This window comes from Monodon monoceros, unplaced genomic scaffold (assembly GCF_005190385.1).
Source record: "Monodon monoceros isolate NGI ecotype Baffin Bay Population unplaced genomic scaffold, NGI_Narwhal_1 Super_Scaffold_7, whole genome shotgun sequence".
NCBI classification, from domain to species: Eukaryota; Metazoa; Chordata; class Mammalia; order Artiodactyla; family Monodontidae; genus Monodon; species Monodon monoceros.
The window spans coordinates 4,883,681-4,900,795 of record NW_021703784.1 but is presented as its reverse complement, the minus strand read 5'-3'; the positions used below and the strand labels follow the sequence as shown (position 1 = coordinate 4,900,795).

The following is a 17,115-nucleotide window of genomic DNA, read 5'->3' as shown; positions in this document are numbered from 1 at the left end:
TCTTAAATCAGACTCTTTAAAAGGTTGTCTCTTGTTCATCAATGACTAAAAACTATTTTCAGTTACTAAGCCAATTAAATATATATATACATATATATACACATACATCTTGCTAAATGTATATACATTAATACTTTAAATACAAAAATAACAGGTGTCATTGTGATTCATAAAATAATATTAAAATTAGCTTCCTGGATTATCAAAGAAAGATTTGAGATGAAAAATATTTAATGTATCACATATCTATCTTGCAGAAGAGAATAAGCACCATTTATTCAATTCCTGAAACTCAACAGCTATGAAAATTAATATTAAATTTCTTAAGTAGATAATTTTAAAATTAACTTTAATAAAAGATGAACTGGATTAATACCTCCATCCAAGTAAGGGCAGGTCCACAATTGATCTTGTTGCCAGCAATAGCTGAAAGGCGGGACAGGTAAGCCATAAGCATCTGAGTGACTGACTAAAGAAAAAGAGAAGATTCAGTGGTAACAGAATAAAGATACTCCACTCTCTGTCAAAGAAACTGGTGTTAAGCTGGGTGTTTCTGGGAGAAAAAAATCTGCAGATTTTTATGCATTTTCATAGTTATGGAGGTTCTTTATAGAGGCTTAACAGTTCCATGAACTGACACTACAGGCACTTACGTAACTTCCTGTCTGGTGCAGAACTTTCACTGCCCTCATCATCAGGGCTTATACTGCTGTACAGCTTCTAATTTGGTTGCCTTCTCTTTCTATTTTTGTATTGAAAATGTAAAACGATAGCAGAGACATACTTGCTTTTCCACCTGGCTTCCCCCTGCTACTCTGAAATGCTTTCTTCAAGGTCTGCTGCAGTCTTCACACACCCAGCCATGCAGGACAGTTCATACGTGATCCTACACCACAAAGTCAACTGATGGGTCCAGGAATGGGACCCAACATTAGCTGACCTAACAGGAGCTGCTGCAGGAATTAGGAACCGTGACACAAAATTTCAGCTCAGTCTGGCTGCTGTCTTAAAAAGAAGTGAGAACCTGGCCCCTGTTGGGAGTGGTCATGTTGTGAGACAGTCTGAGAAAGAAATACACAACAGACAAGGCAGACAGGGAAAAGGAGGCAGAGAGACGTCCAGGCTTTCTATAGGACGAAAGAATCTGCAGTTTTAGGACATTCCTGAGACCTTGTCACGGTGTCAGTTCTTGCATGACTGAAGTCTCCACTTTGCCCTCACTACATAATCGCCTGGGAATTAACTATAGATTTGAAATGGCTTCCCTTCAGGACTTCCACTGTTTTCAAGCATCCACTGTGGCTGCCAAGGAGTCTAACGCCAATACGTTTCTTGTTCCTTTGAGAAAAACCTTGTTTTTGCTCTCCGGAAGCCATTTGGGCTTCCTCTCTGTTTTGGCATTTTGAAATTTTACCACAATGTTTCTAGATGTGTGTCTTTTCACTTACTATATTTAGCACTTAATGGGCCCATTTAATCTGAAAACGGGCCCGTTTTTAATTTAGGGGAATTTATTATGTTTTTAGTTACTGCCACCCACTCTCTCCTCCTATAACTCCTACAAGAGGAACAGGAACTTGTAGGAACTTCTGGATCTATTCTCTGTGATTCCCAACAATTCTCTCATAACTTTCTGTCCCTTTTGGGGCTGTGTTCTTACAAAGCTTGCTCTTCCTGCTCACTAATTCTCTCTTCATCTATGTCCATTTTGCATGTAGTCCAGCTGTTTGTTATTATTAAAATTAATTTTAAAAACCACATGTTCATTTCTAAGGTCTCTGATTATTTTATTTTTTAAAACTCTGTTCTCATTCCATGAATGTGACTGCCTCACTTTCTCTCTGAGGGTGGTAATCATGCTTCTGAAAGCCCTCTGGTTTGCTCTTCTGTTACTTTGTTTATTCGGTTTTCACACTGAAGATTTCTAGTTTATCTGTCCCTCTGCAGTCCTCCTGTACAAGTTTCTTATGCTGTATTTTCTTGCCCCCATAAATCTTATCCCATCTACTTTCAAAGATTCCTCACAATTTTTGATTCCCTGATGGTTCTTTTTATTTTCTGATGTTATAAAAGAATCTCTTCCCTCTTAAATTAAAAAAAAATCTCTTATATTTTTACTGGAAATTTTTGGCAGGAGTGGAAATAAGTGCATGGACACAGCCTGCCATCATAAACTGAGTAAACAGCATCATCTGAATACACATTTCTTTGATTATTAGTGAGGTCAACACTTTTCCATACTTTTGCTTTTATATTTTGCATTCTCTCTGAAAAATGATCTGCTCATATATATTTCCCATTTATATATTAAGATATGAGATTCTTCTTATAAAATTATACACTGAACCTATTTCAATTCAAAATATCCGAACAGCATTACTAATTTTTCAGTTAAGAAATAATTAAGTAATCCCACGAATCTTCCTGAGTGCTCAATGTAACCTTTTATTTAGTATACTGGCAAAAAAAATTCTGCTAATTTATAGCGATTACTTCTGCAAAGTACTGAATGCTTACCTCTAGACTGTCCTTCAGGGCATCAGAACGGGGAAGCTCTGAGAGCTGGGAGAATCGTCGGTCATAAATACACAGATGAAGATGTTTATCAAGTACCCGAAAATCTTCATAACTTCTTTTAATGATCCAACTTTTGCCCTATGAGTAAGAAAAAGAAAGACTCCTATAATTTGTCTCTATTTGGAATGGTCAGGAACCAGGATTTGTTCCACAACGATGTTATTCATGAGATTTTATATTTACTAATTAACTTGACAATAAATAAACTCCAGAACCCTATAGTGCGTTTTATTACATTAAAATGTCAGTAATGGAAAACAAACTAGAACTGTCCACTAAACCTCTTCCTACCACTAATCAAGCCCACTGGCTCTCCCTGGGAATAATAACTGGTAGATAGGAAGATAGCATGTGACCTTAAACCCACAGAAAGAACCATAAAATGATTTTGTATGGGAGAATATTACCAGAAATTAAAGAAAAATAAAACCAGGTCCCTGATCAGTTACCATGAACATTTCTGTGACTGAAACTGGAAATACACTGAAAATTAATTTTCTTAAATTTCATCTAGAATTTGGTGTGCATATATTATCTAGAACCCACTATATCTCCCTACTTCTCAGTTTTTCTTCCTTTCCTTGCCTAAACTCACAAGCTCATTAGAAATGAAAATCTGCTCACAGAACATATTTATTACACACTGTCTTCTAAGTTTCTCTTGAATCTATCACTTTGTAGCCCAAGCTTTATTAAGGACTGACATCATTTCTGACCTCCCTGCTTTTGATCTTCTCTGCCACTCCCCTCCCCCAACACAAAATACAAAGCTTGTCAGGTCACACTGACAAAAGGCCTTCAAAAGCTCCTGTGGGCAGTAATGATGAGCTGGTCCCCACTACACACCATTTGGTTTGACAATTCAGTCCACTTTTATATGGAAGCTTTCATCTCATAGCAATCTGGAGGGACTGGGAGACAAAGCAGCCATCTCAGAATTGAAGAAAACATCTCTACTGTAGCTCTTTTCCATTTGCCTCCGCCAGATGGGGCAGAAGCAGAAGGTACCATTTCATGGGAGAGGTGCTGAATTCTAAACACAGGTATGTCCATAACTAACAGGATAAACTTGTCTAGTCCTACTTTGGACTACAATTCTCCATTACACAGATGGAAAGCAATACCACCTCCCTCTTTCAGAGGGCTGTTAGAATGAAATAAGAGAACAGATGTGTCAGATATTTTTAAAGAACAGTCTCCTGGTTCCTATTCTAAGAAACGCTAGTTCAATAAATCTGGAATGAGATCCAGTTAATCTGATGATCAGCCTGAGTTGGGAACCACTGATCCACAAGATTAAGTCCAAACATACCTGCACATATCAGGGCTTGCATCATCTGGGCCTCTCTAAATTTATAGTGTGATCCCACTCACTACTCCTCCATGCCGTTTCTTTGCTTCCAGTTATGCTCAATCACTTGCATTTCTTCCATGTGTGAAATGTTCCCTTTCTTGCCTACATGATTTTTAAGTGCTGTTCTTCTACTATGGAAAGTTGTTCTTTTACTCTTAGCTCAAGTAAGCTCCTTTGTTTTTTCAGTTCTACCACTGCCTTCTACCCAAAGCATTCCTGAGTGACAACAGGTGGTTAAATACTTGTTCCTTTGGAATGGCAAAAATAAAAATGAACAACAAAGCAGAAAAAAAGAAAAACAACTTATCGCATAGTTGCAAATATTTTTCTTTCACACATACACATTTCAGAAATTATGCAACACTTCAAATATCAGAAAATTACAAAAATTAATTTAACATATGTATATCTCCATCACAGAGATTAAACGGATGTCGACTTTTTATTTCAAAGCTCTGGATTTTTTAAATTAAAATATAGTTGACTTACAGTATTATGTTAGTTTCAGGTGTACAGCAAAATGATTCAGTTATATTATTTTTCAAATTATTTTCCATTATAGGTTATTACCAGATATTGAATATAGTCCCCTGTGCTATACAGTAAATGCTTGTTGCTTATCTATATTATGTATAGTAGTTTCTATCTGTTAATCTCATACTTCTAATTTATCCCTCTCCCCCTCCCTTTCCCCTTTGGTAACTATAAATTTGTTTTTCATGTCTGTGAGTCTGTTTCTGCTTTGTATATAAATTCATCTGTATTGTTTTTTAGATTCCACATATAAGTGATATCATACTTTCTCCATCTAACTTACTTCACCTAGTTTATTCTCTAGGTCCATCCATGTTACTGCAAATGGCAATATTTCATTATTTTTTATGGCTAAGCAATATTCCATTGTATAAATATACCACATCTTCTTTATCCATTCATCTGTTGATGGACACTTAGGTTGCTTCCATGTCTTGGCTATTGTAAATAGTGCTGCTATGAACATTGGGGTGCATGTATCTTTTCGAATTAATGTTTTCTCCGGGTATATGCCCAGTAGTGGGATTGCTGGGTCATATGGTAATTCTATTTTTAGTTTTTTAAGGAACCTCCACAGTGTTCTCCATAGTGGCTGTATCAATTTACATTCCCACCAACAGCGCAAGAGGGTTCCCTTTTCTCCACACCCTCTCCAGCATTTATTATTTGTAGACTTTTTGATGATGGCCATTCTGACCATAGTGAGGGGATACCTTTTTAAAAAAAATTTTAATATTAATTTTCTTATTGGGGTATAATTGTTTTACAATGTTGTGTTAGTTTCTACTGTACAGCTAAGTAGAGTCCCTGTGCTATACAGCAGGTTCTTATTCGTTGTCTGTTTTATACATATTAGTGTATACGTGTCAATCCTAATCTCCCAATTCATCCCACCCCGCTCCCCGCTTCTCCCCTTGGTGTCCATACGTTTGTTCTCTAGGTCTGTGTCTCTATTTCTGCCTTGCAAACAGGTTCAACTGTACCATTTTTCTGGATTCCACATATGTGTGTTAATATACAATATTTGTTTTTCTCTTTGACTTACTTCACTCTGTATGACAGTCTCTAGGTCCATCCACGTCTCTACAAATGACCCAACTTCGTTCCTTTTTATGGCTGAGTAATATTCCATTGTATATATGTACCACATCTTCTTTATCCATTCGTCTGTCGATGGGCATTTAGGTTGCTTCCATGACCTGGCTATTGTAAATAGTGCTGCAGTGAACATTGGGGTGCATGTGTCTTTTTGAATTATGGCTTTCTCTGGGTATATGCCCAGTAGTGGGATTGCTGGATCATATGATAGTTCTATTTTTAGTTTTTTAAGGAACCTCCATAATGTCCTCCATAGTGGCTGTATCAATTTACATTCCCACCAACAGTGCAAGAGGGTTCCCTTTCCTCCACACCCTCTCCAGCATTTGTTTGTAAATTTTCTGATGATGCCCATTCTAATTGGTGTGAGGTGACACCTTACTATAGTTTTGATTTGCATTTCTCTAATAATTAGTGATTTTGAGCATCTTTTCATATGCCTGTTGACCACCTCTATGTCTTCTTTGGAGAAATGTCTACTTAGGTCTTCTGTCCATTTTTTGATTGGGTTGTTTGTTTTTTTTTTGATATGGAGCTGTATGAGCTATTTATATATTTTGGGTATTAACCCCTTGTTGGTCACATCGTTTGCAACTATTTCCCCCATTCCATAGGTTGTCTTTTCATTTTGTTGATGGCTTCCTTGCTGTGCAAAAGCCTTTAAGTTTGATTAGGTCCCATTTGTTTAATTTTGCTTTTATTTCTTTTGCCTTGGGAGATGGTCCTAAGAAAATATTGTTATGATTTATGTCAGAGAATATTTTTCCTATGTTCTCTTCTAGGAGTTTCATGGTGTCATGTCTTATACTTAGGTCTTTAAACCGTTTTGAGTTTATTTTTGTGTATGGTGTGAGGCAGTGTTCTAACTTCACTGATTTACATGAGGCTGTCTAGCTTTCCCAACACCACTTGCTAAAGAGACTGAAGAGACCTCTGCCCATTTTTTAATCAGAGTGTTTTCTGCTGTTGAGTTGTAGGGGTTCCTTGTATATACTGGATATTAACCCCTTATCAGATACGTGGTTTGCAAATATTTTTTCCCATTCCACAGGTTATCTTTTTACTTTCTTGATGCTTTCCTTTGCAGTTCAGACCTTTTAGTTTTTTTGTAGTTCCACTTGTTTATAAACATTTGCTTTTGGAATCAGATTTTAAAAAATCATCACCAAGACTGATGTTAAGGGGAATACTACCCATGTTTTCTTCTAGGAGTTTTATGCCTTCAGGTCTTACATCTAAGCCTTTAAAGCATTTTGAGTTAATTTTTGTGTATGGTACAAGTCTATTTTCATTCTTTTGCATGTGGTGGTCCAGTTTTCCCAGCACCATTTATTCAAGAAACTGTGCTTTCCCCATTGTATATTCTTGGTTCCTTTCCTGTAAACTAAGTGACCATATATGTGTGGGTTTATTTCTGGGCTCTCTATTCTACTCCATTGATTATTTTTCTGTTTTTATGCCAATACCATACTGTTTTGATTACTATAACTTTGTAATATAGTTTGAAATCAGGGCACATGATACCTCCAGTTTTGTTCTTCTTTCTCAAGATTGCTTTGAATATTTGGGGTCTTTTGTGGTTCCAAACAAATTTTAGGGCTGTTTCTTCTATTTCTGTGAAAGACACTATTGGAATGTTGGTAGGGATTGCACTGAATCTGTACATTGCTTTGGGGAGTATGCACATTTTAACAATATCAATTATTTCAATCCACGAGCAAAGAATTATCTTTCCATTTATTTGTGTCATCTTCCATTTCTTTCAGCAGTGCCTTACAGTTTTCAGTGTACAGATCTTTCACCTCCTTGGTTAAATTTATTCCTAGGTATTTTATCATTTTTGATGCAACTGTGGGATTGTTTTCTTAATTTCTCTTTCTGATAATCTGTTATTATAGTTTATAGAAATGGAACTGACTTTTGGTAAGAAGCTTGAAGCTTTCCAACTAAGATCAGGAACAAGGCAAGGATATCTTCTCTCATCACTGATTTAAAACACTGTGCTGGAATTCCTAGCTAATGCAGTAAGACAGGAAAAGGAAATCAAAGATATATAGATTGGTAAGGAAGAAATAAAACTGCGTTTGTACACAGATGACATGATCATCTAGGTAGAAAATACAGAACAAAACAACAACAAAAAAACCCATCTAGAACCAGTAAGTGATTACAGCAAAGTAACAGGATACAAGGTTAATATACAAAAGTCAATTGCTTTCCTATATACCAGGGAATAAATAAGTGGAGTCTGAAATTAAAAACACAATACCATTTACATTACCACCCCAAAAATGAAATACTTAGGCATAAATCTAACAAAATATGTACAAGATCTATATGAGGAAAACTATAAAACTCCGGTGAAAGAAGTCAAAGAACTAAATATGGAGAGATATACCATGTTCACGGACAGGAAAACTCAATATTGCCAAGGTGTTAATTCTTCCCAACTTGTTCTACAGATTCACAATCCTTCCCCAGCCTAAACCCCAGCAAGTTATTTTTCTGAATGTTGACAAACTGATTCTAAAGTGTATATGGAGAGGCAAAAGTCCCAGAATAGCTAACACAATATTAAAGAAGAAGAACAAAGTTGGGGGATTGATGGTATGTAACTTCAAGGCTTACCATAAAGCTACAATAATCAACACAATATGGTATTAGGAAAGGAACAGACATATACATAAGTGGAACAGAACAGACAGCCCAGAAACAGACCAACCAAAGTACAGTCAACTGATGTTTGACAAAAAAGCAAAGGCAATACAATGGAGAAAAGATGGTTTTTTTCAACAAATGGTGCTGGAACAACTGAACATCCACACACAAAAAAATAAATCTAGACACAGACCTTACATCTTTCACAAAAACTAACTCAAAAAGACCTTAGCATAAGACACAAAACAATAAAACTCTTAGAAGATAACACAGGATAAAATATAGATGACCTTGGGTTTGGTGATGACTTTCTTTAGATACAAGAGCAAAGGCACAGTCCATGAAAGAAAGAATCGATAAGCTGGACTTCACTGAAATTAAGATTTTCTGCCCTGTCGAGAGAATGAAAAGACAAGCCACGGACTTGGGAGAAAATATTGGCAAATAACATATCTACTGATAAAGGATTTTAACCGAAATATACAAAGAACCCTTAACTTAACAATCAACAATAAGAAAACAAACAACTGATTTTAAAATGGGCACCTCACCAAAAAGTCATACAGATGGTAAATAAGCATATGAAAGGATGCTCCACACCATATGACATCAGGGCAAGGCAAATAAAAACAAGAAGATATCACTACACATCTATTGGAGTGGCAAAAATCCAGAACACTAATAACACCAAATGCTAGGGAGGATGGGAAACAACAGGAACTTTCCTTCACTACTGGTATGAATATAAAATGGTACAGCCATTTAGGTAGACTTTTCAGTTTCTTACAAAATTTATCATACTCTTAGCACAGGATCCAGCAATTGCACTCCTTGGTGTTTACCCAAATGAGCTGAAAAGTTATGTCCACACAAAACCTGCACACAAAGGTTTACAGCAGCTTTATTAAAAGCTGCCAAAGCCTGGAAGCAACCAAGATGTCCTTTAGCTGGTGAATGGATAAATGAACTGTGGTACATCCATTCAATGGAATATGACTCAGCACTAAAACAAAGTATCAAGCCATGAAAAGACATGAAACTTAAATGCATATTGCTAAGTGAAAGTAGGCACCCTGAAAAGGCTACATACTATATGATTCCAACCATATGACACTGTAGAAAATACAAAAGTATGGAGAAAATTTAAGAAAAAAATCAGTGGTTGCCACGGGCTAGGGGGAAGTGAGAGATGAATAGGTGGAGCACAGGAGATTATAGGACAGTAAAACTATTCCACATACTATAATGGTGAAGACACATTATAAATTTATCCAAACCCACAGAATGCACAACACCATGAATGAACCCTTAATGACAATGGTACGTCAATGTAGGCTCATCAGTTGTAGCAATGTACGACGTTAGCAGGGGAATGTCCATAGTGGAGGAGGATGTGCATGTGTGAGGACAAGGGATACAAGGGAACCTTGTACTTCCACTCAATTTTGCTGTAAATCTAAAATTGGTCTAAAAAAAAGTTTATTAAATTTACAAAAAGTAATCATGTTCTCTTCTCTCTATAGAGTATTGCTGAAAGAAAGAAATAACAATAAGCAACCACATAAAGGAAAGAACATTCAGAGCCTCAAAAGGTAAATACTGGGGACTGGATTTCAAAATTCATTTCTTCATATACCAATAAACTGATTTCTTTCAACTTTTAAAAACTGTTCTTGTGCTAGTAAAAAGTCTGCGTTTTTATACAGATTTATATGCAGGAAATTAAAACCGTAACACATAATTTGCAAATTCTCTCAAACTGTTTTAAAGTCACTCAGTAAAATTCTAAAAATAGTAAAATACCTATCTTTTCAGTAGACGTGGAAGAAAAACTTTAAATTTCATACGTAAAAAAACAACCTTAATCATGGAATTTCCAAATGGGCTGAATAAAGTAAATGATCAGAGAATTTTAGAAGTTCAATTATTTTATGAAGAATAGAACAAAAAATTCACTATATATATGTCTAAATTTTAATTTGCAGCTAATTTATAACCTTAGTAATTATTACTATCAAGTAAGTATTGCTCTCCAAGGATAACAAAAATCAACAATTCTTAACAAGGCTCGTAAAGAAGAATGAGAGAAAAAGAAAAATACCAGTGTATATAGGATCAAATTTCTAAGACAAAATTTTGTTCTTCTTTCTTTCATTCATTCACCAGATATTTACTGAGCACCTACATAGTACCAAGCCCTGGAGTGAGCATTAGAGATACAACAGAGAAAGTACCATCAAACCTCTGACTTCTTAGAATTTATTTCTAGTGAGGAAAAAAATACTTTTTAAGTTAATAAATACAGAAATAAAATAATGATACTTTTGTGCTATAAAGAAGTGACATCTAACCTGCCTCCTGAGAACTGAGCAGGCACCAGACACAGCAACTGTGTGTGTGAATGGAGTGACGAGCTGACCAAAAGGTCAATGCCTTGTTTCAGGAAAAAACTCAGGGTCTTTTAGGAACTGACTGAAAGCTAGTGAGACCAAAGCGTAGGAGTGAGAAGATTGTCCCATGATGCTTAGAAAAAGTAGGCAAGGTCCAGATCCTGCACGGCCCACACAGGCCTTGGTAGCAGTTTGGGTTTAGTTTTAAATTCAATGGAAATCTACTGAAGAGTTTTAAGCATGAGAGTAACATGTTTAAATTTACATTTTACCTCATTCTGGCAGTTGAGGGGTTATAATCAAGTATAGGGTGCAAACGCAGATGTTATCAACAATGGCCTAACAAGATACAGCGATTGAGATACAGCTTGGTAATAATAGAGGTGGAAAAAGTTAGACAAAATCTACACATACTTGCTGTCCTTTCTGAGAAGAACAGTCTTCACCCATGTCCTCTGAAGACTCTTTTATCATGAGAAAGTTTATCTTGCAAGAGAATTAGTACTTTGAATTAACTGTATGTATGATGAAGTTCAGTGAAAAGAAAGACCTGATTTAAATCTCAGCCTGGCCTTATTCCAAATAGGGGACTTTACACAAGTTACTTAACACCGACGAACAGCAGTTTATTCTTCTACATAATGGGAATAGTGACACATATATTTCAGAGAAAAGTTTTCAGGTTTAAATAAGAATGTTTGCGATCTGCTTATATTCAATACATTGTGTTCATACACAGATGCTCTTCAAATGTTAATAATCAACTCCACACCCTTAGTAACAACATATTCTAAACTAACCAAGTGGAGGAGTTATTTAATACCGAGGAATGCATTTCTGATGGTGGAATTTAAAGCATCAGAGAACAAGAGATATTTTGAGACAGAAAAGCATTCCCCTAAAACCAACTGTTTACTCCATCAACGGGGACATAAAGAAGCTTTCACATGACTGTAAATATTTATTGGAGTATAATTGCTTTACAATGGTGTGTTAGTTTATACTGTATGACAAAGTGAATCAGCTATACATATACATATATCGCCATATCTCCTCCCTCTTGCATCTCCCTCCCACCCTCCCTATCCCACCCCTCAGATGGACACAAAGCACTGAGCTGATCTCCCTGTGCTATGCAGCTGCTTCCCACTAGCTATCTACTTTACATTTGGTAGTGTATATATGTCCATGCCACTCTCTCACTTCATCCTGGCTTACCCTTCCCCGTCCCTGTGTCCACAAATCCATTCTCTACATCTGCATCTTTATTCCTGTTCTTCCCCTAGGTTCTTCAGAACCTTTTTTTTTTTAAGATTCCATACATATGTGTTAGCATGCAGTATTTGGTTTTCTCTTTCTGACTTACTTCACTCTGTATGACAGTCATTAGGTCCATCCACCTCACTACAAATAACTCAATTTTGTTTCTTTTTACGGCTGAGCAGTATTCCATCGTTTATATGTGCCACATCTTCTTTATCCATTCATCTGTCGATGGAAACTTAGGTTGATTCCATGTCTTAGCTATTGTAAATATAGCTGCAATGAACATTGTGGTACATGACTCTTTTTTTTTTTAAATTATTTATGTATTTATTTATGGCTGTGTTGGGTCTTCGTTTCTGTGCGAGGACTTTCTCTAGTCGTGGCAAGCGGTGTGCGGGCCTCTCACTGTCGCAGCCTCTCTTGTTGCGGAGCACAGGCTCCAGACGCGCAGGCTCAGTAGTTGTGGCTCACGGGCCCAGTTGCTCCACGGCATGTGGGATCTTCCCAGACCAGGGCTCGAACCCGTGTCCTCTGCATTGGCAGGCATATTCTCAACCACTGCGCCACCAGGGAAGCCCACATGACTCTTTTTGAATTATGGTTTTCTCGGGGTATATGCCCAGTAGTGGGGTTGCTGGGTCGTATGGTAGTTCTATTTTTAGTTTTTAAGCAACCTCCATACTGTTCTCCATAGTGGCTGTATCAATTTCCATTCCCACCAACAGTGCAACAGGGTTCCCTTTTCTCCACACCCTCCCCAGCATTTATTGTTTGTAGATTTTTTGATGATGGCCATTCTGACTGGTGTCAGGTGATACCTCAGTGTAGTTTTGATTTGCATTCTCTAATGATTAGTGATGCTGAGCAACCTTTCATGTGTTTGTTGGCAATCTGTATATCTTCTTTGGAGAAATGTCTATTTAGGTCTTCTGCCCCTTTTTGGATTGGGTTGTTTGTTTTTTTGATATTGAGCTGCATGAGCTGCTTGTGTATTTTGGAGATTAATCCTTTGTCAGTTCCTTCGTTTACAAATATTTCCTCCCAGTCTGAGGGTTGTCTTTTCGTCTTGTTTATGGTTTCCTTTGCTGTGCAAAGCTTTTAAGTTTCATTAGGTCCCATTTGTTTATTTTTCTTTCTATTTCCATTTCTCTAGGAGGTGGGTCAAAAAGGATCTTGCTGTGATTTATGTCATAGAGTGTTCTGCCTGTGTTTTCCTCTAAGAATTTTATAGTGTCTGGCCTTATCTAGGTCTTTAATCCATTTTGAGTCTATTTTGGTGTATGGTGCTAGGGAGTGCTCGAATTTAATTCTCTTACATGTAGCTGTCCAGTTTTCCCAACACCACTTACTGAAGAGGCTGTCTTTTCTCCATTGCATATTCTTGCCTCCTTTATCAAAGATAAGGTGACCATACGTGCATGGGTTTATCTCTGGCCTTTCTATCTTCTTCCATTGATCTATATTTCTGTTTTTGTGCCAGTACCATACTGTCTTGATTACTGTAGGTTTGTAGTATAGTCTGAAGACAGGGAGCCTGATTCCTCCAGCTCCATTTTCCCTTCTCAAGATTGCTTTGGCTATTCGGGGCCTTTGTGTTTCCATACAAATTGTGGAATTTTTTTGTTCTAGTTCTGTGAAAAATACCATTGGTAATTTGACAGGGATTGCACTGAATCTGTAGATTGCTCTGGGTAGTATAGTCATTTTCACAATGTTGATTCTTCCAATCCAAGAAGATGGTATATCTCTCCATCTGTTTGTATCATCTTTAATTTCTTTCATCAGTGTCTTATAATTTTCTGCATATAGGTCTTTTGTCTCCTTAGGTAGGTTTATTCCTAGGTATTTTGTTCTTTTTGTTGCAATGGCACACAGGAGTGTTTCCTTAATTTCTCTTTCAGATTTTTCATCATGAGTGTAGAGGAGTGCAAGAGATTTCTGTGCATTAATTTTGTATCCTGCTACTTTACCGAATTCATTGATTAGCTCTAGTAGTGTTCTGGTAGCCTCTTTTAAGATTCTCTAAGTAAAGTATCATGTCATCTGCAAACAGTGACAGCTTTACTTCTTCTTTTCCTATTTGGATTCCTTTTGTTTCTTTTTATTCTCTGATTGCTGTGGCTATAACTTCCAAAACTATGTTGAATAATAGAGGTGAGAGTGGGCAACCTTATCTTGTTCTGATAATAGTGCAAGTGGTTTCAGTTTTTCACCACTGAGAACGATGTTGGCTGTGGGTTTGTCATATATGGCCTTTATTATGTTGAGGAAAGTTCCCTCTATGACTACTTTCTGGAGGGTTTTTATCATAACTGGGTGTTGAATTTTGTCAAATGCTTTTTCTGCATCTACTGAGAAGATCATATGGTTTTTCTCCTTCAATTTGTTAATAAGGTGCATCACATTGATTGATTTGCACATACTGAAGAATGCTTGCATTCCTGGGATAAACCCCACTTGATCATGGGGTATGATTCTTTTAATGTGCTGCTGGATTCTGTTTGCTAGTATTTTGTTGAGGATTTTTACATCTATGTTCATCAGTGATATTGGCCTGTAGTTTTCTTTGTGACATCCTTGTCTGGTTTTGGTATCAGGGTGATGGTGGCCTCACAGAATGAGTTTGGGAATGTTCCTCCCTCTGCTGTATTTTGGAAGAGTTTGAGAAGGACAGGTGTTAGCTCTTCTCTAAATGTCTGATAGAATTCGCCTGTGAAGTAATCTGGTCCTGGGCTTTTGTTTGTTGGAAGATTTTTTAATCACAGTTTCAATTTCAGTGCTTGTGAATGGTCTGTTTATATTTTCTACTTCTTCCCGGTTCCGTCTCAGAAGGTTGTGCTTTTCTAAGAATTTGTCCATTTCTTCCAGGTTGTCCATATTACTGGCATAAGGTTGCTTGTAGTAATCTCTCATGATCCTTTGTATTTCTGCAGTGTCAGTTGTTACTTCTCCTTTTTCACTCTAATTCTTTTGATTTGAGTCTTCTCCCTTTTTTTCTTGATGAGTCTGGCTAATGGTTTACCAATTTTGTTTATCTTCTCAAAGAACCAGCGTTTAGTTTTACTGATCTTTGCTACTGTGTCCTTAATTTCTTTTTCATTTATTTCTGATCTGATTTTTATGATTTCTTTCCTTCTGCTAACTTTTGGTTCTTTTTGTTCTTCTTTCTCTATCTGCTTTAGGTGTAAGGTTAGGTTGTTTATTTGAGATGCTTCTTGTTTCTTGAGGTAGGATTGCATTGCTATAAACTTCCCCCTTAGAACTGCTTTTGCTGCATCCCATGTTGTGTTTTTATTGTCATTTGTTTCTAGGTATTTTTTGATTTCCTCTTTGATTTCTTCAGTGATCTCTTGGTTATTTAGTAGTGTATTCTTTAGCCTTCATGTTTCTGTTTTTGCAGGTTTTTTCCTGCAATCGATATCTAGTCTCATAGCGTTGTGTCGGAAAAAAATACAATTTCAATTTTCTTAAATATACCCAGGCTTGATTTGTGACGCAAGACATGATCTATCCTGGAGAATGTTCCATGAGCACTTGAAAAGAAAGTGTTTGTGCTGCTTTTGGATGGAATGCCCTATAAATATCAATTAAGTCCATATTGTTTAATGTGTCATTTAAAGCTTGTGTTTCCTTATTTATTTTCATTTTGGATGATCTGTCTGTTGGTGAAAGTGGGGTGGTAAAGTCCCCTACTATGATTGTGCTACTGTTGATTTCCCCTTTTATGGCTGTTAGCATTTGCCTTATGCACTGAAGTCCTCCTGTGTTGGGTGCACTATTATTTACAATTGTTCTATCTTCTTCTTGGATTGGTCCCTTGAGCATTATGTAGTCTCCTTCTTTGTCTCTTGTAATCGTCTTTATTTTAGAGTCTCTTTTGTCTGATATGAGAATTGCTACTCCAGCTTTCTTTTGATTTCCATTTGCATGGAATATCTTTTTCCATCCCTTCACTTTCAGTCTGTATGTGTCCCTATGTCTGAAGTGGGTCTCCTGTAGACAGCATATATATGGGTCTTGTTTTGTATCCATTCAGCCCGTCTGTGTCTTTTGATTGGAGCATTTAATCCATTTACATTTAAGGTAATTATCGATATGTATGTTCCTTTTACCATTTTCTTAATTGCTTTGGGTTTGTTATTGTAGGTCTTTTCCTTCTCTTGTGTTTCCTGCCTAGAGAAGTTCCTTTACTTAGCATTTGTTGTAATGCTGGTTTGGTGGTGCTGAATTCTCTTAGCTTTGCCTTGTCTTTAAAGGTTTTAATTTCCCTGTTGAATCTCAATGAGATCCTTGCTGGGTAGAGTAATCTTGGTTGTAGGTATTTCCCTTTCATCACTTTAAATATGTCCTGCCACTCCCTTCTGGCTTGCAGAGTTTCTGCTGAAAGATCAGCTGTTAACCTTATGGGGATTCCCTTGTATGTTATTTGTTGCTTTTCCCTTGCTGCTTTTAATATTTTTTTCTTTGTATTTAATTTTTGAGAGTTTGATTAATATGTCCTGGTGCGTTTCTCCTTGGATTTATACTTCGGGCCTCTCTGTGCTTCCTGGACTTGCTTGACTATTTCTTTTCCCATACTAGGGAAGTTTTTCAACTATAATCTCTTCAAATGTTTTCTCAGTTCCTTTTTTTGTCTCTTCTTCTTCTGGGATACCTATATATTAAAATGTTGGTGCATTTAATGTTGTTCCAGAGGTCTCTGAGACTGTTCTCAATTCTTTTCATTCTTTTTTCTTTATTCTGCCCTGTGGTAGTTATTTCCACTATTTTATCTTCCAGGCCACTTATACGTTCTTCTGCCTCAGTTATTGTGCTATTGATTTCTTCTAGAGAATTTTTAATTTCATTTATTGTGTTGTTCATCATCGTTTGTTTGCTCTTTAGTTCTTCTAAGTCCTTGTTAAACGTTTCTCGTATTTTCTCCATTCTATTTACAAGATTTTGGATCATCTTTACTATCATTACTCGGAATTCTTTTTCAGGTAGACTGCCTATTTCCTCTTCATTTGTTTGGGCTGGTGGGTTTTTACCTTGCTCCTTCATCTGCTGTGTATTTCTGTCTCTCATTTTGCTTAACTTACTGTGTTTGGGGTTTCCTTTTTTCAGGCTGCAGGTCGGTAGTTCCCGTTGTTTTTGGTGTCTGCTCCCAGTGGGTAAGCTTGGTTCAGTGGGTTGTGTAGGCTTTCTGGTGGATGGGACTTGATGCCTGTGTTCTGGTGGATGAGGCTGGATTTTGTC

The 17,115-nt window shown here is 36.8% G+C and overlaps 1 protein-coding gene across 2 annotated transcripts in view; it reads right to left on the bottom strand.

The window, feature by feature from the left end:
* The window catches only part of ARHGAP32 (Rho GTPase activating protein 32), a 264,452-nt gene that overhangs the window by 77,746 nt on the left and 169,591 nt on the right, over positions 1-17,115 (bottom strand). For both annotated transcript variants that reach the window (XM_029207542.1, XM_029207543.1), the window contains exons 6-7: positions 2,518-2,655; positions 377-469 (exon numbers count right to left, since the gene is read on the bottom strand). In XM_029207542.1, the coding sequence (XP_029063375.1) occupies positions 377-469; positions 2,518-2,655 (231 nt within the window). The remainder of the gene's footprint in view (positions 1-376; positions 470-2,517; positions 2,656-17,115) is intronic.